Raw genomic sequence first — 23,615 nt, forward strand, 5'->3', positions numbered from 1 at the left:
TTAATAGTGAGTTTTAAAATCTTTATTTAGTACTATCTAGACTCATTTGAAAATATTCTTTAGCTATTTATGAACGTTATTGAATTTATCTTTTCTTGTCTTGGTTTGGAATTATGAAGTACAATAAATATATGAAGTACAAATTTATTCAGAAAGAAGGACCTTTTTTTTTTTTCTTCAACTTTTGTACTGGGTTGAACCCAGGGATACATAACCACTGAACCACTGAGTCACATCCCCAGTCCATTTTTTTTTATTTTTTTATTTTTTTATTTTTTTTTTTTTTGAGACAGTGTTGCTGAGGCTAGGCTTGAATTCATGATCCTCCTTGCCTCAGCCTCCTGAGTCTGGGATTACAAACATGTGTTACCATGCCTGACAAAGAGGACCCTTGAAAATCACATTACCTTTAATGTTTTATAAAAATTCATTTCAAAGAAATATGATCTTTTATATTCATAGTAACCTAAATCTGAGCTGCTTAAAACACTTTGCAGTTTCTATAGTAGAGGTAAATTATCTAAGATAACCGAGACCTAGCATGACAGAGTTTATATATCATAGGAATCCCTTGACATCACAATATGTCATTTACACCATTACCATGCACTGTGCTCTGGAGCATATTGTTATTGATTGTAAAGGCAGAGTATTAAATGTATTAGTAAAAACATTCCTGGAAAAATACTACTTGAATACTTACAAGGTTTAGACTTTCAGTTAAATAATCTTTTCCCCCCCATTTTTCTTTAATGTCTTCCAACAATATTTCCTGCTTGGTGTGGTGGCCCACGCATACCTGTAATTCCAGCGGCTTGGGGGGCTGAGGTAGGAGGATCACAAGTTCAAAGCCAGCCTCAGCAAAAGTGAGGTGCTAGGCAACTCAGTGAGATCCTATCTTAAATAAAATACAAAATGAGTTTGAAGATTTGAGTCAGTGGCCAAGTGCCCCTGAGTTCAATCCCTGGTACCCTGCCCCCCACCCCCATTTTCTTACCAATATTTTATTAAACATTAGTGCTATAAAATTTTACAAATACCAAATATAGTAATGGGCTCTTTTTTATAATGAATTGAAGATACTAGGTTAACTTGAACAAATTACATACTGAACTATTTTTTTTCTTCTAGGACTGTTGATGGTTATTTGCTGAGTTGGTAAAACTCCTAGTCATTTTGTGATTGTGTTTACTTGTGAAATATCAAGCCAGGGTTAGAATTAGATTCTAATTCAATAGCATCATGGAAGAGCCTGAAGTCAACTTGTTGGTACAGTTACAAAATATAGTTTTATTAAAATGATTTAGCCAAATGACTGAATCTGTGAGACACATATTTTGGGAGGTAATAGCATGTATAGATTATGGTACCACTAGAAGATATCAGACCTTAAATATAACATGCAGACTCACCTGGCCATGTTTGGATATTTCATTTGGATTGAACTATTCATCTCAAACAGCAAATGTTTTTAATTCCTTTTATATTAATTTATGATTCCTAAATGGAAGTAATGTAGTTGCATTTAACTATAAGTATAGTTCTCACTGGCAATTATTCCTTTAAAACAAAAATTTGACTATAAAGTGATCACATTATCAGAATTAAGCAATTATCTTTTTTTTGTTATTCCTTTAAATAGTTAACACAGATTATGCGAACTGGACAAAATACTTGGGAAAGTAAAAATATTCTTGCTGTTTCATTTGCTCCACTTGTACAACCGAGTAAGAATGATAATGGCAAACCAGACTCTGTGGGACTCCGTAAGTAGGTCTTTGAACTTTCTCACTGAATTGTCACTTAATAGTGTTAACTCATACACTTGGGATTTAATAGACTATATAATTATAAAGAATAAGTTAAATGTGCTATAATGTGTTCAGTGGACTTACTTACATTTAAAAAAAAATAAAGCCCCTACCTTGTGCAGGACATTGTGAATTGCCTTCACAGGAACATGGAAAGGGGGCAGGTCAAACCGAAAGTGAACTTATTAATTATAGCTTGTGCTAGAAAGCAACTGGTTGTGAGGAAGAGTATCCACTTTAGGTGTGGTGGTAAGGAAAGCCCTTTTGCTGAGGCAACATCTGATTATAACTGGAAAAGAGATTGCCATGTCAAGACTTAGTGGCAGCATTTTCTATACAGAAAGACAAAAGACTTTAGGAAAAAAAAAAGCTTGAAGGTTCCCATTCTAGGAATAAGTTCCAGGGTAATGGAAATTCATTGGTTGGGCTGTGGAGGATGGATTATCATTGGGAAACAGGGGAAACAGGCCAGTTTTGAGTCTTTTCTCATATCTAAGGAGAAAGCTGGATATGGTTTGGCTATTCTTTGAAGGCAGAAAAGTAGTAGACTGTGTGGGAAGTATGGGTTGGGGGGAAAAAGGAATCAGTTTTCCCTTGCCGTTAGCTGACTAATTCCATTACTGTTTAGAAGACTGGAGTGGCATAATTAAAAGTAGATGTAGAAGGAAAAGACATTTTCTTTTGGCCACCTATTAGGTTGGGGTGCCTGTTAGCATAAAATTGGGGTGTCAGATAGTCACATGGGTGCAAACCTACTGTACAACAGAAGCACGAATAGAAAATTTTCAACAAAAACATGGCATTTTAAGCTATAGTTCAATGAAAATGGTTGAGAATGGTTGGCTTCATAAGGGGAGAAAAGAGTTACAGAAGAGCTGTTAGAATTGGATCTATGATTCAACAAATTTAGAGATAAAACAGGAAGACAAATTAGTGAAGGGGAGAGACCAGAGAGGTAGGGGGACTAGGTTATACAGGATGTCAAAGATTAAGAAAGAAAAATTTTAAAATGGAGGGAATGCTCACCTTTCTGTAGCTAATACCATCTTGAAAAAGGAGAGTAGCATTAGTTTGACATATATCATGGTTTTGTTAACAGCTAAGTAAAATCCTTTACCAAAAATGAACTTATTGATTTAGTTTGCTTTTATTTCATAGGAATCTGGCTTTATATTTTGTTTTCAATATATTTGTTTTTACTTTCTTTTGAGCTGTATGGCTTACGGACCTTTTAAGATGGTCTCTTAAAAATTATATGGGGTAATATTAGTAAAATGCTTGTCTCAGCCTGGTATGTAAAAATTGCTTAATAAAAAGTGATGTGGGATTTTGAGAAGATTAGTAAATTATACCTGTTTTTCCCTGTCCCAAGTTTTTACCAATAGAGAAATGATAAAGATTGAGATGTCAGCTTTGTTAGCAAGAAAACTTACTGGAAGGAAAAAGCTAGGTCTCTAGATAGGCTCACCCACCCAGTTAAGAGTTGGCACTGGCCATACTCCTACCATCAGAGTCTACACTTTAAATACATACATGAGCAGAAACCAATTAGTGTGTGAAGCCTGGGGGAGCACCAGAGTCTCATGTGGTCAGCTGCTGCTTACTGTAACTGTACAAGCCATCCCTATTGCCCTGGAAAGAAGTGAGTGGGGTGAGATACAGAGAAACCCATGGGGCCATGTGGTGTCTCAGGAAGTGTCAATTGCTTGGAGGAAGTATGTTCACCTAACCCTGGATAGTGCTTCATGAGCTGTCTTATCTAATGGGAGCCATTACACTTAAGGATTCATTGAGATTCCTAAATTCTGACTCTGTGCTGATACTTTGATTTCATCTAGAATGAGATAAGCACTCAGTTCTAAAAAAATTTTTGAAATCGTCATGATTTAGAAAATGTTCTCAACCATTTTTTTTTTTTAAATGCTTATTGGTTGAAGTCAGCCAAACTCTGAAAGTCAGGAGTTGTATGTTTTCTCTCATAAGTGGAAGCTAGAAAGGATAAAGAAAAGTTGGTGGAGGGATCTCCTAAAAATCCAAGGGATATCAGTGGAGCAGAGGAAAGGGATCAGGGGGAGGGAAGAAGGATGGGAAAGGAAAATACTGGGAAATAATATTGACCACAGTATATTGTTATATCATGTGCATATATAAATATGTAGTAATCCTATTATGTATAATTATAATGCAAAGTTATAATTATAATGGAATTATGTGCTTATTGGTATTATATATTTTGGCTACTTATAGAAAATCCTTGAATTAAAGTCTACAAAAATTCACATAAAATAGGAAGATTAAAAATAAGAATAATTTTTAAAAAAGCTTATTAAAAGGGAGACTTATTCTGTTAGAAGTGTAAAGCTACTTTGTGGTAAGAGACTTTAAAGGGTAATTAATTCAAAGATCTTGTAACACATACCTACTACCCATTATAAACTTCTCTTTATCCAACTCTCTATGAAACCTGAAATGCAAATAATTCCAAAGCATCACATTGAGCATGTTCAGCTAGAAACTGTTTTACACTACTGGTCTGGACCTGCCCACTACTATATGGAATGGAGGTTGAAACAACATACACAAATCCGAGTTCAAATCCTGCTTCTGCCACCATCTAGTTTTGGTAGATGGACCCATTTTCTTTATTTATTTATTCTTATGTGGTGTTGAGGATTGAACCCAGTGCCTCACACATGTGAGGCAAGTGCTCTAGAGCTACAACCCCTTCCCCGGAATTATGTTTTATTTATTTTTAGACTTTGGAGAAGGATCCTTGGTAATAGTTTTATTTCCATAAGGTTGGAAAGTAGGAGACACCAGTTTCAAGTGGGGCATAGAAAATTTATTTCTCTAAAGTACTGGGAACAGGCTAAAATATTCATTCTCTAGAAGAGTATGTGTACTAAGGGAGATAGGAGTGAAGCAGACATGAGATTGTACCAACTGTATGACGTATTAGATACATGTAAAAATCAGTAACTTGAAAAACTGTCTGTGGTGTTTGAGCTGCTAATGTTATTCACAGCATAACGTCTCCTTGCCATGGAGTAGGTCTACTTGGTGATTCACAGAAAGAAAGGAAGAAGCTTATGTGAGTGTGATAGCTTTACAGTACACACAGAGGCCAACTATTCAAATGCTGCTTTTGAGTTTTGTGACCAGTTGGTCCTTTTCATGTGATACAAATGTCAAATAATATGAAAGAATATGCAGGGTAAAGGCTCTTTCCTGTTCTTGTCACTTTATCACTTTGTTCTCACTTACCCTGTTTCTAACCTTTTGTTTATCCTTCCAGAGGACCTTTATGTATACACATGGCAACACCACACACCCTCATGCTTTTGACCTCTCTCCATTGCCACTTTCCTTGTACCTAGAATGTAATAAGTACCCCAAAACTCAGTTTTAATAGTTTTGCTTTTTATAAAATTTGCTAGAAAAATGTGTTCTGTTCTATGTAGAAATTAACAAATGTATAATGTTTTCTTTTTTGTGCTTTTTGTTTGTTTTTAGCTCCCTGTGCTGTCAGGAATCTACAGGACTTGGCTCGTATTTACATTCGGCGCACACTTAGAAATTTCATAAATGATGAGATGCAGGCCAAGGGGATTCCTCAAAGGGCTCCACCTAAGAGGAAAAGAAAGCGAGTTAAACAGAGAATCAACACTTATGTGTTTGTGGGTAATCAGCTCATTCCTCAGCCTTTAGACAGTGAGGAGGATGAAAAAATGGAAGAAGATAACAAAGAAGAGGATGAGAAAGATCATAATGAAGCCATGAAGCCAGAGGAGCCACCACAGAATTTACTGAGGGAAAAAATCATGAAGCTGCCCCTCCCTGAGTCTTTGAAAGCTTACTTGACATATTTTAGAGACAAATAACTTATATCAAAAAGAATGCCTACTGATGATTCCTTTAGTCTTGAAAATATAGTGTTTATTAGGAGTTAAAAGAAAGAGAATTATTTGTTTCATCAGAGTGAATCATAGTGGGAAAAAAAATATAACTTGTTTCTCTTAGTAACAAAGATGATGTATTCAGTGATGAAAAAGAAACTCTTTTATAAAATCTATTTTTCTTTAAATCTTGGGAAAATGCTGTTTTAACTCAAGTGATTTCAAAGAGGAATGCAGCAATAGTCAAGACTTTGTGTAATATAAGTCCTTTTCTGATTCCCTACAGATTTGTAGAGGTGAGGGTTAGATTTAATTTTATATAAGTAATTGTTAAGCATATATAATCTGATTTGAATTGCAGTTGTTTGCATTTCCTCTATGAAAACTTTCTTATCTAATAAGGAAATCAAATGCTTTGTAGACCTATTTACCTTACTTTTGTTGCAATCACTGTTGCTGAGTTGCTGTAGATATGTTCCGGGCAATATATGAGTGCAATAATAATACAAGATATTGAGTAAATTTAGCTTTAAAAACCCCACAAATTTCATGAAATTTTACAGCCCTGCAGCTTTTACTTTTGCCAAAAGACATGGGGAAAATACCTGCTTCTCTTATAGAGATTTTAAGAGCACAGCAAGTGAATATTAAAGTAGAAAGTATATACTTAATACAACTCAATTTGTATGGACCCTTTACATTTTCAGTATTTAAAAATAATGAGGTTATCTTAACTCAGAATTTTCAAAGGTAGTATATTTAGGATTGTTTTTTCTGTAGTTCACTGTACAAAGTATTTGGTTTTTAAAAAAAATCTATCATCCTCTCTGACTATAATAGCATAGAGAAAAGAGTGAATAAATAAGCACGAGTGATCACCACTTTCTCAGATAGCTCCTAATAGCAGGGCCAGAGCAGATATGGTCAGCTGATGCACTTTAGCAAATGGGACTTCTAGCCTATCTGTATATTTAACTTTACAACATAGGGATAAACTTGCCTACATTTGCTTTGGATCTTTCTAGTGTAAGAAATATTCACAGAACTTGTATGTAGACACATTTGTATTAAAAATCTGATTCAGGATCATAGTGTAATCTTTGGGACGTACACCATGTGCATTCAACTTCTTCCCATATTTTTCTGTTTCTTTGGTAAAATTATATATTCATTTTTGCTTAATGTTGCATACTTAAGCTACATAGTGTATTAGTGACAAAACAGGTAATGCCGTTATTAGGATTTTTTTTTCCTCTTAAGGCTTGGAAACACTCATTCCTTGTTAAAATGTACAATGTAATATATTTACTACTTAGTGTTAACATGGATCATGTATTTTTTAAAGGGAAAAATTTGAAATTACCATTTATTACCACCAGCATCATATTAAAACAGTTGCTCAGATTTTCTTACGGAAACTCAAATCATTGTATAGTGAAAGACTGTTATCTCTTTACTAAGATTCAAATATTGTTTCAAAAATCTCAGCTCTAGTAATTCCACATATCTAAAACACTTGTTTGGGGTGGGTACCTAACTCAGTGGTGGACCCCTTGACTAGCATGTGTGAAGCCCTGGGTTCTGTGCTCAGAACCACAAAGACAATAACAAGCAATTGTTTGAAATGATCTAGACACGAAATTGCCCCCAATCATTTTAGTAATGTGAAAGAAAATTTCTTGGAAGGTATTTGTTTTATACTCATGGCTGGGAAATGGAATGGGGGACTTTAAATTTTTTCTTAGATAATTATTAAACTTTTATTAAGAAATTCCCCATCTCATTTCTAAGAAAAAAAAATCAGTTTTATGCTTTTGTTATCTGTTACAAATATTCATTTAATTCTTGAGTTGTTTCAGAAGTTTAATCGTGAATTCCTGGTACCCACATATTTTTATCTAGAAAACCTAGGAAGAGTTTTCATCTTGTTTAATTCCCCACTCCCATTTTTTAAAAAATTGTTGTTATTTGAGCTGGTGCCAGATGCGTAAAAATACACATTTTTTTTTGTTAATACTCTTACCCATTTAGTAAAATTTTTATTAAGGATATATTTGAAGATGGACATTTTCATATTGTCTTTCATTCTGTTGACCTTAGCAAAATATATAGTAGATTTTCATGATCACTGCTTATTTTTTTTGGTCATTGAACTGTATCTTTTGTGTTCTTAAATGCATTTATTTTACAGGTATGACTTTTATCGTTGACTTTAAATAAAGAGGTAGAAATAAAATAAGAAAATTCAAGTGAGAGCCTTCTTATCTATTATGCAAATATATTGGAATAAGAATATTTTGGGTTTGTGTTTTTAATGAATTCATATTTACTTGATTATAGAAAATTATGCTTTTATCAGTAGAGAAGTAGCAAATGAAGATGAAATAGAAGTAAATGAATGTGATGGGGAATATCATGGAATTTTATAGATAGATAAAACATTAGATATCATCTAATTGAGGCATTTGATTTTGCAAATAAGAAAGTAGGCCTAGAGTGGTGGCATGTTTTGCTAGTTATATAGCTAGTTGGAGAAAGGGCTTGAAATAGTATTCAGCATTAGCGAAATCTCAAGAATCTGGCAATGATACCATAACTACTGAGAAGCTAATTTAAATCTGTACTGCTTACTGGTTGATACATGTGGTTCTGATATTAATAAAAAAAATTAAAATAGCATACATAGTGATTATAATAAAATACAAAAAGCGTATTGACTTCTAGCTGTTTGAGATAATAAAATTGAAACAAAGCCATTGGAAGACTTGGAAAGTCATTTTAAATAAAAAAAATCACATAAATTAAGCATCATTTTCTAGTGGCCTGGCATTTATTTCTTTCTTTTTAAAAAACTTATGAATTTAGATGTTCTCAATATTCCTGTGGATGTAGGTGAATTATGGTTTATGGTGGTGCGTGTTTGAACATCTTTGTTCAAACTTCTTTGTGCCTATTGCCAGCTCTGAAGGATGTAGTTTTTTTTTTTTTTTTTTTTGGTAGTGCGTGGGGAGGGTGTAACAAGGATTAAACTCAAGGGCGCTCAACCCACTGAGCCATATACCCAGCCCTATTTTGTATTGTATTTAGAGACAGGGTTTCACTGAGTTTCTTAAGCACCTCGCTTTTGCTGTGGCTGGCTTTGAACTCTATCCTGCTGCTTCTGCCTCCCAAGCTGCTGGGTTTACAGGCGTGAGCCACCATGGCCAGCCAAGGATGTCGTTTTTTAAAAATTATTTTAATAAAATACTCATGTATATAAAGTCTTTTTATAAAATACATATAAAGTACCAGGAATAAGTTCAGTGTAGGTGCATGTGTACATACTGTAAGGTTGGACTTCTAGCATAACCAACGTCTGTGCCCCTTCCCAATCTCAATCCCTCCCTTCTCAGGGATTAAATGAGATTTATCCCTCAGGGTAACTCTGTTTTTTCTGACCCTGCTTTTTGCTGTTATTTTGCCACTGGCTTGTATTTACACAACCTGTATATTACATGGCTATATTCATACTGTATGTATATATTCAGCGGCTCTCTTATTCACTCCTTGCTACTTTTCTGAGGTTAATTTATGTTGTATGCAGTTGTGTTACACTAACAGTTCATAATTTATTCTATGATGGACATTTTTTTTTTTGTTCCTGCAAATAGTTTACTCTGAACATTCTACATGTATAGTGGCTGTGAGAGTTTTTCTTAGGTTGTACATCTAGGGATAGAATTACTACTAGATTATAGAACATACTTATATTCATTTTACCCAGATGGTACAGATTTGTTTTCCAAAATAATGAACAATGTATGTTCTATCCAGCTATGTTTAGATTTTTTTGGTTATACCATATCCTCACCTATATACACTATAATTTTTTGCCTGTTGGGTAGTGTGAAATATCTTACAAGGACTTTGTTACTTATTAGGTAATGAGTTTTTATTTTTTAAATAATTTCAAGTGTTGTTTTGATTTTAGGTTTCCTTTCTGAAAAAGGAAAACTTTGTCAGTCAAGTCTTATACATTTTTTTCATGGGTAGTTTCTTTTTAAAGACTGACTTATAGGAGTTCTATTTGTAGCCTTGGTATTATTCCATTGTCAGTTATGTGTGTTGGAAATATGGTTTATTCTGAGCCAAATATGAGTGACCATGGACTCAAGTTACCCTGAATGGCATGTACCACTGTGGAAGAGGTTATGTGATTTATGATAATCACAGAACCAAAGTCATAAATCAGTGCATTTGGTGATCAAGTGTGGGAACATCAGGTTGGTGGGCTTATGGCAAGGGGATCTCTCTTCTGTAGGTTTCAGATGTTACACCGGCTTAGCTTTAGGCCTGCTGCAGGCTAGAGGTCTGCTAAGCTTAGTGATAGTCATCAGAAGGTTACACCTGATGCAGAAGTGAAGGTAAGTGGCTATCAACAGGTCTGAGATAGCCTGAGATAATAGTCTCTCAAGTTACAACATTACCTATGTCTGCAGCGTTCTGCTTAGGCAGGGTCAAGTAGTCCGCAGGAACTTTGAATAGATATGCAGCTTTTTCAGAGAACTTCATTTTACAGTTCCCCCTGTTGGTGTCATTTTCAGTTTTAAGTTTCAAATTCATCCTTTTACACCTTCAATACAAAGATCATGAAAATATTATATATTTTCTTGCAGAAGTTTTTATGATTTTTTTCTTAACATTTGAATCTACAATATACCCGGGATATTGATCTTTGTGTGGTCAGAAATATGGTCCAGTTTGATTATTATTTTTTCACTTGTTTGATCAATTGTTTCATGACCAATTTTTAAAGACTTTTTCCTCTCCTGTGATCTACAGTGGTAACTTGATCACAAATTAAGTTTTCATGTATTTGTGCTCGTATCTAGCTTTCTTTTTTATTTTATTAGTTTATATATCCCTCTGCTAAACCACACAGTTTTATTTACTATAGATTTACCCTAATTCTTGATATACTAAGCTAAGTCTCTTCAACTTATGTTCCAGGCATTTCTCGGTTATTCTTGAACCAGTAGACTTTCATGTAATTTTATGAACAGCTTTTCAGATTACACAAACACAACATTTTGGGGATTATGCCCCCTTGCCAATCTTATGATATGAATACATGAATATGGTACTTCTTTGGGGTCTTATTAAATGTTTTAATAGTTAACACAATTTGGCTCTAAGGTCTGTCATCTTTTGTTAGGTTTATTGCTATTCTTGTGTTCTGTTTATTAAAATGGTATTTTAGACTTTTTATTGATTTTTGTACAATATTTATATCCTTGTCTCTTGTGTCTTTTCTAGGTTTTCTACACAGAGACTCATATCTTTAAATAAATCTTAGTTTTGTCGGTTTTTTTTTTTGGATTTTTTATTTTACCTGATGTGTTTGGGACTTTCAGGACAGTGCTAAATAGATGTGTTGAACAAGAACAGCCTTATTTCTTGTTTTATTAACCTTATGGTAATTTTTTTTATATAAATGGCTTGATGTGTCTAAAAATGTACTGCAATTTTTCAGTGTCATTTTTTTGTCGTGGTTTTTGTTTTTTTGTGGTGCTGGTTATCAAACCCTCAACTTCATGCATGCCAAGCAAGCACTCCACTACTGATCCACATACCCAGCCCACTGTCATATTCTATTAATGTCAATTGAGTGCATTTTTAAATTGTGTTGTTCAAATCTAATATGACTTAAGTACATTTTTGTGCGTGTGCCTACTTGGATAGCAAAATGATACCTAGTATACTATTTTATTTTCAGCTTTTGTTGTTGCTTATGTTTTAGATGATGTTTCATATAAACAAGAGATAGCTGAGTTTCTTAAAAATTTATTTGTACAATCTTGATGCTTTCTATTGACATTCACGTTAAATATTACTATCCAGTGAATTGTTGAGCTATATGCCTACTATATTTATTTTCTATATTCTTTGGATTATTATTTCTTCATTTTTTTTCTATTTTTATTTTTGAAGTTATATACTTTCCCTTCTGCTATTAGTGATTACACAACATTTTAATGCATTAATACACAACACTTAATTTATTAATCTTAAAAATCAGTTACTCTCCTATCACCTTAAGTAATAGAACACTAACTCTGAGGTCATCACCTCAAAATGATGTGCTGGCATATGTTTTACTTCTAAAATGTGAAGCTGTATAGCATACCATTGCTGCTGTTTATCTAACCAATGTTAGATTAGATATACTCCCATTTGCACCTGTTTTTGCTCATTATTCCTTCCCTCCTCTTAGACCATCCTAATTTCCTTTTCCCAAGGGTATGTCCTTTTGAGTTTCTGTTAGTAAAGGACTATGGTTGCAAACTCTTAGTTTTGTCTGACAGAAAAAAAGAATCATTTAAAAACTATGTCCATTGTTTATAAGATTTTAGATTGGCAGCATTTCCTCTAAAGGATTTGTGATTTCTCTATATTTTGTCTTCCATTGTAGTTATTAAGTCAACTGATGGTCTTTCCTTTTGGGGGTCATCTGTCATGTGTATCTGCTTTAATGATGTCTTAACATTCTTGTCTTTGCATCATTAATCCTTCGTAGTTTCATATAATGTGCCTGCGTGTGAATATCTTTTCATTTTTCCCACCTGCTATTTACATGTCTTGTAGTTGTGTTGAGTTGTTCTCTTTGGTCAATTCTGGAGATTCTTGGCTACCTTTATTTCCCCCTTACAAATACTATCTTGACATTTCCTCTCTGCGTTGAATTTTAGATCATTTCTTCAGATATATTCATGGATCATCAGTTCTCTTTTATGTATTTATGTATTTTTGGCATGAGGGATTGAACCCAGGGCCACTTTACCAGTAAGCCATATCCCTAACCCTTTTTTATTTTTTATTTTGAGAGAGAGTCTCACTAGGTTGCTTAGGGCCTCACCAAGTTGTCTGAATTTGTAATCCTTCTGCCTCAGCTTCCTGGATCCCTGGGATTATGATTGTGTATACAATACCTGGCACCAATTCTCTTTTAAGGTTGTTTGAAATTTGCTGGTAAGTTTTACCTTTTTAGTGAGCTTTACTATCTACTTTGTTTTCTAGTTCTGCTTTTTTTTTTTTAAAAGATCAGCTGGGTTGTTTAATTTATTAATGTGTTCAGTTTTCTAAATGATACAAGTCAGGAATTGGTCTTCATTCCCCTGGTTTTAAAGATTAAATACCCAAGAAACACATAGAAAGCAAGTTCATTTAAAAAGAGACAAATGCAGGGATAGCAGACTTCTTTGGAGAGAAGAGGGCCCAGAGGTGGTTGCCCTCAGGAATGGGTGTGTCTTGCTCTTTTATAGACTCCCAAACCTCCCACCTTTTCTTCTCTGTGTACTTGTCTAAGGGCCAGAAGGAGCAGCTTGGGTAATCCTTAGCAATTCCTTGTGCAGGGAAGAGGTTAGCTATTAGCAACCCATTCTCTTCTTTGATAACCAGCCTTCCTCTTCTTAACCTCCATCATTCATTACCTACATTGACTGCCAGACCTTCAGCTGCTTGCCTCAGTCTGTTGAGAAATGTGATATTTCCTGTGCATCCTGGACAGAAGGCCTGCAGGCAGATTGCTTTTTGGCAAAGAAAGCATGTGCGGAGTCAGTACAATAGGCTCATTTCATTGGATTATTCTCTTCACCTCATGTACCCACCATCCTCATCTATTTGTCTCCTTACATAAACATATGGAACTTAATTATTTTGTATTCCTTGTGTGATTCCATGTGTAAATTCTGCTCATGATGTTTCCATGGTTAGCACTTACAACTTTTGTAGTTTGTGGGTTTTGACTGAGTTTGTGTTGTACAACTTTGACCATGGGACTCTTTACATCCTTAATTAGGTCTTCTGGACCACTCAGGTGGAGTGGGATGATCTAGACCTGCACTAGAAGGCTACTTTGGAGTTATGACAGCTCCAGGGAGATTTTACTTGCTGCCTCCCCACTGTCAAGCCTTGAAATAGGCAGTTTTCCTTGTTTTGTCAGGCAAGGGTAGGCAAGGGCAAGGGTGGGAAGTGTTCCCAGTTTATTTTTAAGATACAGCTCTGGGGCTATACAGATTTTTCCAGGTGAGACTCTCTGCTTAGTAGAGGGGTTTCTATCCTAGTACCTCTCCTATTCCAGTCCCAAAGTTAATTTCACTTAGTTATGCAAATAACCCCAAACTGAACCAGCCTTCAGTGTTTACTTAGCCTTATGGACTTCCCACTTCACTTCATTTTTGGACTTTTGTAAACACCTTGCTAACTAAGTCATGGCACATAAATGCATTTTCAAAAATGTGTTAAATATTTTATCTAACACATTTAGTTGTTTTTGGTGAGAATTGTCCTAAGGTACTATCTGAAGGGCCATGTAATGGTTCTTACCCTTCCGAAGCCCTGTACTCAAAGTCAGTAATCAGTGTTTTTTTCCCCCCAGTTCAATGTTAACATAGGCTTCTATATTTAGAAAGATTTTAATCTATCCTTCTGGACCTTATGAGTACAGATAATATTTATTTTATTTTTGAGCTGAAATTGTAAGGCACTAACCTGCCCATCTTATTCACGTTTTCCAAATCCAACACTGACAAGTAGTAATTGTACTCGTAGTAATTGTATGAGTACAGTTGAAAGGAATTTGCTTTTTTTAAAAAATTTTTTTTATATACTTTGACAATAAAACACATGAAAAATGCCAAGCATACTTAAGGTTTATTTAAAAGTCATCCTGTTCACATAGATTAGTTTGGTTCTTTTAGTCTTTTTGTATTTTAAGCCCCCAAACATCACACATGTAGATGTGAACATTTTGCCAAAAGAGGGCAGTATTCACCTACAGTAGAATGTACACAGCCTGAAGAGACTATTGTGGAAGGATGCATTTATTTTTTCCTCTTAAAACTGATAAGACTCCACAGAACTCTGCATTTACTATATTGGATTCCCAGTCTGATCACCTGGGTTTGACCATACAAGTTTTAATTTGTATTTCTATTCTTAAAAAGAGATTTGTTGGAAAATTTTAATTCTTTAAAGAAAATCAAATCAAGACTCCCCCCACTCCTTTTTAATATCTGCTTAACAGAATGCCCAGAGTATAAGTGTTTATAACTATCAATCCTGTTCTTCCAGACATTCTCAAAGAGGGGCCCACTCAGTTCCTGGATATGCATGACAATGACAAGCCATTCTCCAGCCAGCACCTGCACTACTTTACATAGTTACACGTTTGTCCACCAGTTGTCTGTCCTACTAGTATATGAGATCATGGTTTCAAACATACAATTTTAAACATTAAATATTGAAGAAATCTGAAGTAGGCAGTTTGAATCTTACCTGAGTAAAATGTGTTGGGTTTAGGGGTAGAATACAGAAAAAGGAGGGAAACCATGTTTTTCAGAGCACCGTTTGCAGTAAGGTAGGAATTCGTGCACCTAGATCAACTCATTAGAACTGCCTGCCCTTTTAGGATTTGGTAATGTTATCAGATAAAAAGAAGGAAAACTGTTCTGCCTGGATTCAATAAATAATTAATCAACCTGAACTTCAAAAGGACAGCTAGGGGCTAAGAGGCTGGGGCTTACATAAAAAGTGCAGTGGAAGCAAGTTTGGAAAAAGTTTTTATTTGCATCACGCTGCCTATAGAGCCTCTTGCACTCCCGAGTCCCCCTTGTCCTTGGGAGTCTGATTTCTGCTTAGAGCCGCCCCCTGCCTTCAGCGTCGTAATGTGATCTCTCTCCTTCTGGATTGGCCAGGGGGTGCCTCTTCCCTGGGAGCTGCTTTCAGGCACTGCTCCCAAGCCTGGTTTAGCCCAGCCCCAACTATCCCCACCACCACTGCTATTGCTGCCACAGCTGCTGCTGTCCAGCCGCGGATGGAGCAATGGAGCCCAGACTCCTCTGCTGGACCACTTGCTTCCTCCTGGCCAGCTGGTGTCTGCCGGTGCTGCCCTGCCCCAGCCGGTGCCTTTGCTTTAAGAGCACCATCCGCTGCATGCACTTGATGCTGGATCACATTCCTCAGGTACCACAGCAGACCACGGTCCTGTAAGTTCACACAGATCTCCCCAAGTCCTGTTCAGCCATGCTCTATTGCTTCTTGGCTGGACTGAGTGTAACTCCTTTAAACTTAGAATTTCTGATACTCTCCCTGCTCGCTTACTTGGAAGAGTTGTACCCCCCCCCCACTTAACAAATAACTTCCTAGTTCTGCTCTGTTAGACTTTAAATTGTGAGACATGACGAGTTGGCATGGGTACAGTTCTCTTTCTCAACGTCTTCAAGAACTTAACCACTGAGAATTCTCATCTTTCTTTTTCCTTCCTCTCCAAAGGGTTCTCTCAATCTCCCAAATCTTTGGGACTCTTAATTGGATGTCTGTCCCATTTGGAAAGAATGAATTTAACTTCAAGAATGTAGTTCCATTTGATTATGTGCTGCTCTCTGCTTCCTAGGAGTGTGATGTCCTCACTCCCAGCACTTAGTCACTATCTGCCCCAAACAGTTCTGCAGATGGTCCGGCATAGCTCTCAATACTTAGTAGACTTGGTGAGGAGCTACTTGACTAATTTAGCATTTAGGAGGCATTGTAGAATGGTAGAATAAACCAAAATTTAGGAGTCAAATCTGAATTCAAATCCTATCTCATTGTTATTAATATTGGGATAAGAGCAGTATAATTGATACTTAGATTAAATATATTTATTAAAGAATTAGTAGAGCAAATCTCTTATTATAACTTTCAAGCTTTATGTTACAAGAAGGGGAGGGGATGCTGAAAGACCATGCAATTTCAAGGGCTTTCCTTGGGCAAAGATGAAGTTTTTGTGATTGCATCATGTCTGTGGAAGACGAACAGCTGTCAGAGTTTTCAAGTTTGCTCTTGGGCAGAGGGAAATAGCTCCTGGAATTTGGAGATATTAATGTCTAACATCATCACTCTAAATTTTTCTGCCCTAATCATGAAATAATTCTTGATAATGAAAAGTCCAAGTTGCATAGAAAATGACATGTATGATTCATAGATTTTTATTTTTGCAAAACATTTTTTGTTAATCTTATATGCATACAAATATGAAGTAAGTCTTAACTGTAAAAATAGCAAGACATTCTCAAGCCTAGGGCCACTGCATATGGCTGTGTAGACAGCTCTAGAGGTGCCTTTAAACTCAGAACCATTCATTTGTCATTTTGTATCCACAGCTTTCTGGCAGATAGCAGTAAAGCCTTAGAGAAAGGGCAACTTGTCTAATCAACCAACATGACATTAAATAAAATGCTAACTAAGTAAGGTCCAATCTCTATCTAAAGTGTACTCCCTAGGTGTTTCAAAGAGCAGCACCCATTAGGTACTTCCAAAGGCGATTAACTGTAAAGACATCAGTTAAGGAAACCTGCTACCATGTGAAAAAGAAAGCTTAGACTCTGAGCCAGTTATCCTCTGTCTACAGTCATTCCTACCAAGTGTGTGGCCTTGTGCAAGTTGCCCACATTTCTGTCTCAGCTTCTGAAACTGTGAAATGGGGATTCAGATTGTGTTCACCTGTTATTTTGTGATTTTGGGGTTGGGGTTGGGGGAGTACTGGAAATTGAATTCAGGTTTGAATTCAGAAGTACTTGACCACTGAGCCACATCCCCAGCCCTATTTTGTATTTTATTTAGAATCAGGGTCTCACTGAGCTGCTTAGTGCCTTGCTTTTGCTGAGGCTGGCTTTGAACTCTCAATCCTCCTGCCTCAGCCTCCCCAGTGGCTGGGATTACATGAGCCACCTGGCACCTGTCAGTTATTTTGAAGATTAAATGAGTTAGTGCATTTTAAATACTTGGGAAATTGTCTAGCCCTGGTAAGCACTGTGTTATCATCATATCTACAATTAAAGTTGTTATCATCATATCTACAATTAAAGACAGGAGTTATAAACTCAAAGACCTCCAAGAACCTGGCTGGTTAATTTGAGGGGTGTAGGGTGAATGAAAAACTACTGTGTGAGTAGAATGAGGGAGAACCATTGGCCTCAAGCTTGGAGTGCATGGAAACAGTTGGGAGCATGGAAGATAGTGACAAAGGCAGTCTGGTCGTATTTTTTCAAGAAAATATGGATGTCAAAAATAAAATTCTTGCCAGGTGTGGTGACAACTGTAATCCCAACTACTAAAGAGGCTGAGGTCAGAGGATTGCAAGTTTGATTCCAGGCTAGGCAATTTAGTGAGACCCTGTCTCAAAGGGATAGGGACGTAGCTCAGCTGTAAAACTGACCCTGGGGTTTAATCCCCAGTACAAAACAAAACAAAACAAAACAAAATAACTAAAACCAGAAGAAGAAGAAAGGAAAGAAGGGAGGGCGAAACTCCTAGCTTTTAAATATTAGTAGCAAATAAATTTTTAAAAAGTGAAAGGCAAAAATATCCAAGTTCACAAATGCTTTTAGCTGAAGGCCTTCAGTTGTGACTGCTATTAAAGAAATGGTGCAAAAGCTGAGAAATGAATGTAAAGCCAATATAAATTGGTGTCCTGCTCCTTTGGGGCTAAAAATCTTTGATATACAATTATATTTTTATGTAAGCAATTTCATGAAGGACCACCACTAATCTCGTTAAGAAAAGATTTGTGAAAAAGCAAAGCCAGTCAACCTTTGAAAGCTAAGGTGAATGAGTGCTGGCTGAATTTTTCCTAATGGAAGCATCAATAGTTTCTGTTAAACCACACTTAAATATATATGTATTGTCACTATAACATAAAAAAACAATGTAAATAACATATTTAGCACTGCAAATGGCCAAGGTGTTTAGTAAATACTAGTTAGTAGTATTGCTATAGTTTTCTTGATTTTCTTCATCTTTAAATGTTTTTACAGTTTTAACTTGAGTACAGAAAATATTTTCCTTATCCATAGACAAGAAAACTTAAATGTTTTTAAAGATTATGTTGATCAAGATTATAAGTTCAGAAAGATACAAAACTATCTCCTTAATTTTAATTTGATTCCATCTTATGTTAGTCAACTTTTCATCTCTGTGACAAAAATACCTGAAAAAAAAACACAAGGAGGAAAGATTTATTTTGGCTCATGGTTTCAGAAGCTACAGTCCATGGTCAGCTAACTCCATTGCCTTGGACCTGACGTGAGGCAGAGCATCATGGCGGAAGGGCAAGGTGGAGGAAAGTGTCATCTCATGGCAGCAGGCAGATGGTGGGGGAGTCGGTGGCTGGGCCCAAGATATACCCTTCCAGGACACACTCCAGTGACCATGTCCTCCACTGAGACCTTACATTCTGTAGTTTCCACCACCTCTCGATAGTCTACTCGATTATGAACCCATGAAGGTGTTACTCCATCAGTGAGGTCAAAGCCTTATCTAATCACTTCTGCAAAGTCTCACCTGAGCATTGCTGCATGGGGGACCAAACCTTTGCAGGGACACTTGAGATTCAAACTATAACACATCTATAAAAATGGCATTGTATATTCCAAACTAATATCCCTTACCATACAGGAGACAACTATTTAGAAAATCTCTTCATACTATGAATTTCAGTATAGAAAAATCTTTTAGAATCATAATTTGCAAACTACAAATTTCTAAAAATGAGCACAACATTTTAAGGGAGACTGTTCAGTAATCAGAAGCAGTATTGTTTGATTGGCTTTAGTTGATTCCACTTTATCCCCAGGCCCTTAGGTTGTACTTTCCAAATCTTAATTAAGAAATGTGATATTTTCACTAACCAACATATGGAATCAATTCCATATCCAATACCTAATGCCCAATAGGGAGTGGTTAAAATGTGGTACACATAATCAATGGAACATTATTAAACCATAAAAAGAAAATAAAGTCCTGTCATTTCAGGAAATGTGGTTGGAACTAGGGGATGTTATGCTGAGTGAAATAAGGCACAAAAAGATAAATGTCGAACCTACAAAACTGTTCACTTATATGTCGAACCTACAAAAACTGATCTCGTAGCAGTAGAGATAGACCTGGAAGGGTATACCTCTCATAGTAGAGAGCAGAATAGTGGTCACTAGAGGCTAGGAAAATTAGTGGGCACAGAGGAGAGGGAGGTTGGATCAGTATACCAAAATACAGTGCCATAGGATGAAGAAGTCTTAATGTCATACTTCACAACAATTCACTATGTATTTTACAAAGAACTAGAGAAGAAAAGTTTACAGGTTTTTAACATAACAAGTGATAGATGAATGTTTAAGGGGAGGGAAATGCTAATTATCTCATCTGATCATTACACAATGTACATATATTGAATGATTTCAGTGTACCCCGTAAATATGTACTATTAAAACTCCTTTTAAAAAATAAAGACATGAGATGTTCTTAGGATTCCCAGGAGTGGGAAGATGCAGAGGCAGATGTGTTCTGTCACTACAAAATGGAACATATTTTGAAAACCATCTTGATCATATTAGATAAATGTATAAGCTTAGGGCTGTTTTTTTTTTTCTTTTAAGAGAGAGAGAGAGAGAGAGAATTTTAATATTTACTTTTTAGCTTTCGGCGGACACAACATCTTTGTTTGTATGTGGTGCTGAGGATCGAACCGGGGCCACACGCATGCCAGGTGAGCGAGTTACAGCTTGAGCCACATCCCCAGCCCCTTAGGGCTGTTTTAATGACTGAGGATTTGAGGATTTCTCCCCCAGTTCTTAAAAACAATTATGGGGTACAGTGGTCGTGTGCTTGCCTAGCATGTGCAGGGCCCTGGGTTCAGTCCCCAGCACTGCCAAACAACAACAATAAAAAAAAACAAAACAAAGCGAAACAAAAAGCAAAACTATGTTGAACATAGAATCCTGATCATTGAAGTGAAGGCATTTTCTTTATGTAGAAAACATGCCTTGCCCTCAAATAATACAAAACTCAGGGAAAGGTGGGGTTGGGGAGTGGAAAATGACTTAAACTCAGATATGAAAGAATGGATTTGGCTGATGGAATTTTCATCTTGTTCAAGAAGGATTTATTCAGTTCTTTTAGCTAGACTTTTGTTTTTCTTCATCTAACTCTCTGAGGTTACTTTGACCTTTGAAACAAAATTTTTCATAACTTTTTATAACTGATGTCAGGTACTGGCTTTGAGGGATCCCTCCACAGTAGTGAACAGGGATGAAGTCTCCGGACCTGCCCCCAATCTGGTGTTATTGAAATGAAGGTTGACAGGACCCAGATGAGCTCTGTCCAAACTGAAATGTACGCAGTGGTACCTTTGGTACCAGTTAGGGAGAGAAATGGAACTAAAAGTTGGGCCTCTTTCACTATGAAGCTTTCTCTTTAGTAAGTCAGGATAGATTAACAACTGCAGCAAACAACCCCACCCTCCGGGCGACCACCTGTAACCTCACTGCCCTTCGGCCTCAGGCCTGTGCAGTACTGGGAGGTGGGCTGGGGGAGGCCCCAAGGAAGCTGGATAAGGGTTGATGGAGCCCAAGTAGGAGAGCAGGTGAGGGGGAGGCAGGCAGGTCGAGCGGTGGAGGCCTGGGGCCTAGTGGTACTGCTGGCTGGGGAGTAACTCACCCTTGAAATCTGGATATCATCCTGATGAAAACAAATGTACAGAATTCTACACTTGGGAGGTCGCTGATGCCAGGCTCCATGTTAGTGGTCCTGGGATTTCCTACGACCTTACATGGTATGAGCTGATGAAATTATTGGAATATGACAGAGTTTCCTACACTAAACTTCATTTCCGTCCTCATTGTAGAGTCTATAAGTGAGGTGAGTGAAGCATTATGGGAATAACAGCTTTGATTGTAATAGGAGGCAGCAAACTGGTCCCTGTTCTAGTTGAGGAACTACTACACAGGTGGAAAGGCAAAGAGACTGGTGTGAGAAGAACCTCTTCTGTTTTGCATTTATGGAGTAGCATCTCCTTTGTCAAGTAGATTGGTAATTGCTGAGAACAAAATTAAGTGACAAAAGAGGAGGAATAAAACTCTCTACAGAGAATTTGTTCAATTTCCCCCGGGGGCATCCTGTGTAGGAGGTAGGGGCTCAGGGTACCTCAGTTGGGAGACACTTAAGACATGCACTCATCAAGGAGAGGGGTGTATGTTAATTATTAAGTCCAAAGGAAGAAGTCAGATTTCCTGGGGGAGAGGAGTTAGAATGAGAAAAGGCCCTTCTCTCTGATATGCAGATGCTAGCACACAATAAGGAGGTGGGGGGTGTCAACATACTTTATATATAACCAGAGATTTGAAAAATTGTGCATGTAATAAGAATTGTAATGCATTACGCTGTCATTTATTTTCTTAAAAATCAATTAAAAAAGGAATAGTACTTTGGATTAGACAAAGGGGAATGAAGGGAAGGGAGAGAGGATGGGAATAGGAAAGATAGTAGAGTGAATGGAACACAACTTTCCTATGCTCACAAATGAATACACCACCAGTGAAACTCCACATCATGCACAACCACAAGAATGGGGTCTTAATTAGGATAAATCATACTTCATGTGTATATAATATGTCAAAATACATTCTACTGTCATAGGCTGGAACTCTGGCAAGCCCTGCAGGAAAGGGGGAAAAAAAAAAGCACAGATTGATAGTCCGGCTGTGAAGGCAGTGCACTGCATAACTCCCAATCATGTAGTCATGCCACATGGTGAGCCTGGGGAAGAAAGAAGGAGAAAACAGAGAATACAGAAACTGAGAAGAAGGAGGAGTACTAGGAGTACTGTATTTCAACAGACAGGAGAGGTGATCAAATCTGGCAGAAGTTGGTGTAGCAGTGTGCAAATTTTGCCTCCAAGACATTGGAACAGAAAGAGAAGGTCAAAGGAATTTTGTTTATTTATTTTTTAATGGAGAGAGGTGGTTCTTCCTTGTAGGAAAAGGAATGAAAATAGTGTAGGAAGAGGGAGGATGTGAGGGAAGAGAGATGAGTAGGGTTTTTATTGGACTTCTCAGTTCAAAAGGGAGCTGCTAGTAAGGCATGAGTATATTACACAAGTTAACTGGGAGCCCAGAGTCTCCCTGGGTCAGGCAGGCTGCAGACCTCCCGACTCAGTGGACAGATGGGAGACCTCCTGCCAGCAGGGAGCCAAGACATCTGGAGGCCATCATGGCTGCAGGAGATGGCCTTCCCTAGGCCAAGAGGAGCCCAATGTGAGGCAGAGAGAAACCAGCAATATGAAAATCAGCAGATGTTCAACCACTGGATGTTTTTGTGATTTTTTTTTTCTTCTGTAACAATGGTATCTTTCACAAATAATTTTAACCAAGTGTTGTTTTACTTAATGAAATGTTAAATTAGTTGCTGATGGTGATTCAGGTTTGAATGATCTAAATGTTTATTTAAAAAAAAAATGAAGGGGAGGGGGGATAGTAGAGAATAGGACAGACAGCAGAATACATCAGACACTAGAAAGGCAATATGTCAATCAATGGAAGGGTAACTGATGTGATACAGCAATTTGTATACGGGGTAAAGTTGGGAGTTCATAACCCACTTGAATCAAACTGTGAAAGATGATGTATTAAGAACTGTGTAATGTTTTGAACGACCAACAATAAAAAAAAAAAAAAATGAATAGGTACCGGTAGGACTAAACCATCCTGGTGAATTCCTTACTTAGTGCAAAAATGTTCCTTTCTGCTCTGACGTCCAGAGCCTACTTCTCAGGACATATGGGAGAGATGTGTCACACAATCCTCTGGCTATTGCATAAAGGTGACCAGGTCTGACCAAAGTTGAAATCACAGGACACTTTCCACATTCAAAAGGAAAGCATTGATTTATTTGAGGTGGGTCCTGCTGTGTTACCCAGGTGGACCTTGAACTCCAGACTCAAGCAATCCTCCTGCCTCACCCTCCCAAGTAGCTGGGACTATGTACAGGTGTGTGCCCCTGTGTCTGACTAACAAAAACTTTAAATGCGCCTTTCTTTCACACAATAGATGAACCATAA

General features: G+C 36.9%; 2 protein-coding genes across 7 annotated transcripts in view; both read left to right on the top strand.

Moving 5' to 3' along the window:
• Pcmtd1 (protein-L-isoaspartate (D-aspartate) O-methyltransferase domain containing 1) overlaps positions 1-8,518 on the top strand; it is a 74,663-nt gene extending 66,145 nt beyond the window's left edge. For 5 of the 6 annotated variants that reach the window (XM_013361537.4, XM_013361536.4, XM_013361535.4 and 2 more), the window contains 2 exons: positions 1,643-1,766; positions 5,325-8,518. In XM_013361537.4, coding sequence (XP_013216991.2) covers positions 1,643-1,766; positions 5,325-5,692 — 492 coding nt within the window. In that variant the 3' untranslated portion in view covers positions 5,693-8,518. Of the gene's footprint in view, positions 1-1,642; positions 1,771-5,324 lie in introns of all 6 variants that reach the window. The other variant, XM_078017187.1, reaches the window with a different exon arrangement.
• Positions 8,519-14,328: 5,810 nt separating this feature from the next.
• Positions 14,329-23,615, top strand: part of Pxdnl (peroxidasin like) — a 439,633-nt gene continuing 430,346 nt past the window's right edge. Inside the window, exon 1 of the mRNA XM_078017185.1 lies at positions 14,329-15,732. Coding sequence (XP_077873311.1) covers positions 15,569-15,732 — 164 coding nt within the window. The 5' untranslated portion in view covers positions 14,329-15,568. The remainder of the gene's footprint in view (positions 15,733-23,615) is intronic.

This window comes from Ictidomys tridecemlineatus, chromosome 7 (genome assembly GCF_052094955.1).
Source record: "Ictidomys tridecemlineatus isolate mIctTri1 chromosome 7, mIctTri1.hap1, whole genome shotgun sequence".
Lineage (NCBI taxonomy): Eukaryota > Metazoa > Chordata > Mammalia > Rodentia > Sciuridae > Ictidomys > Ictidomys tridecemlineatus.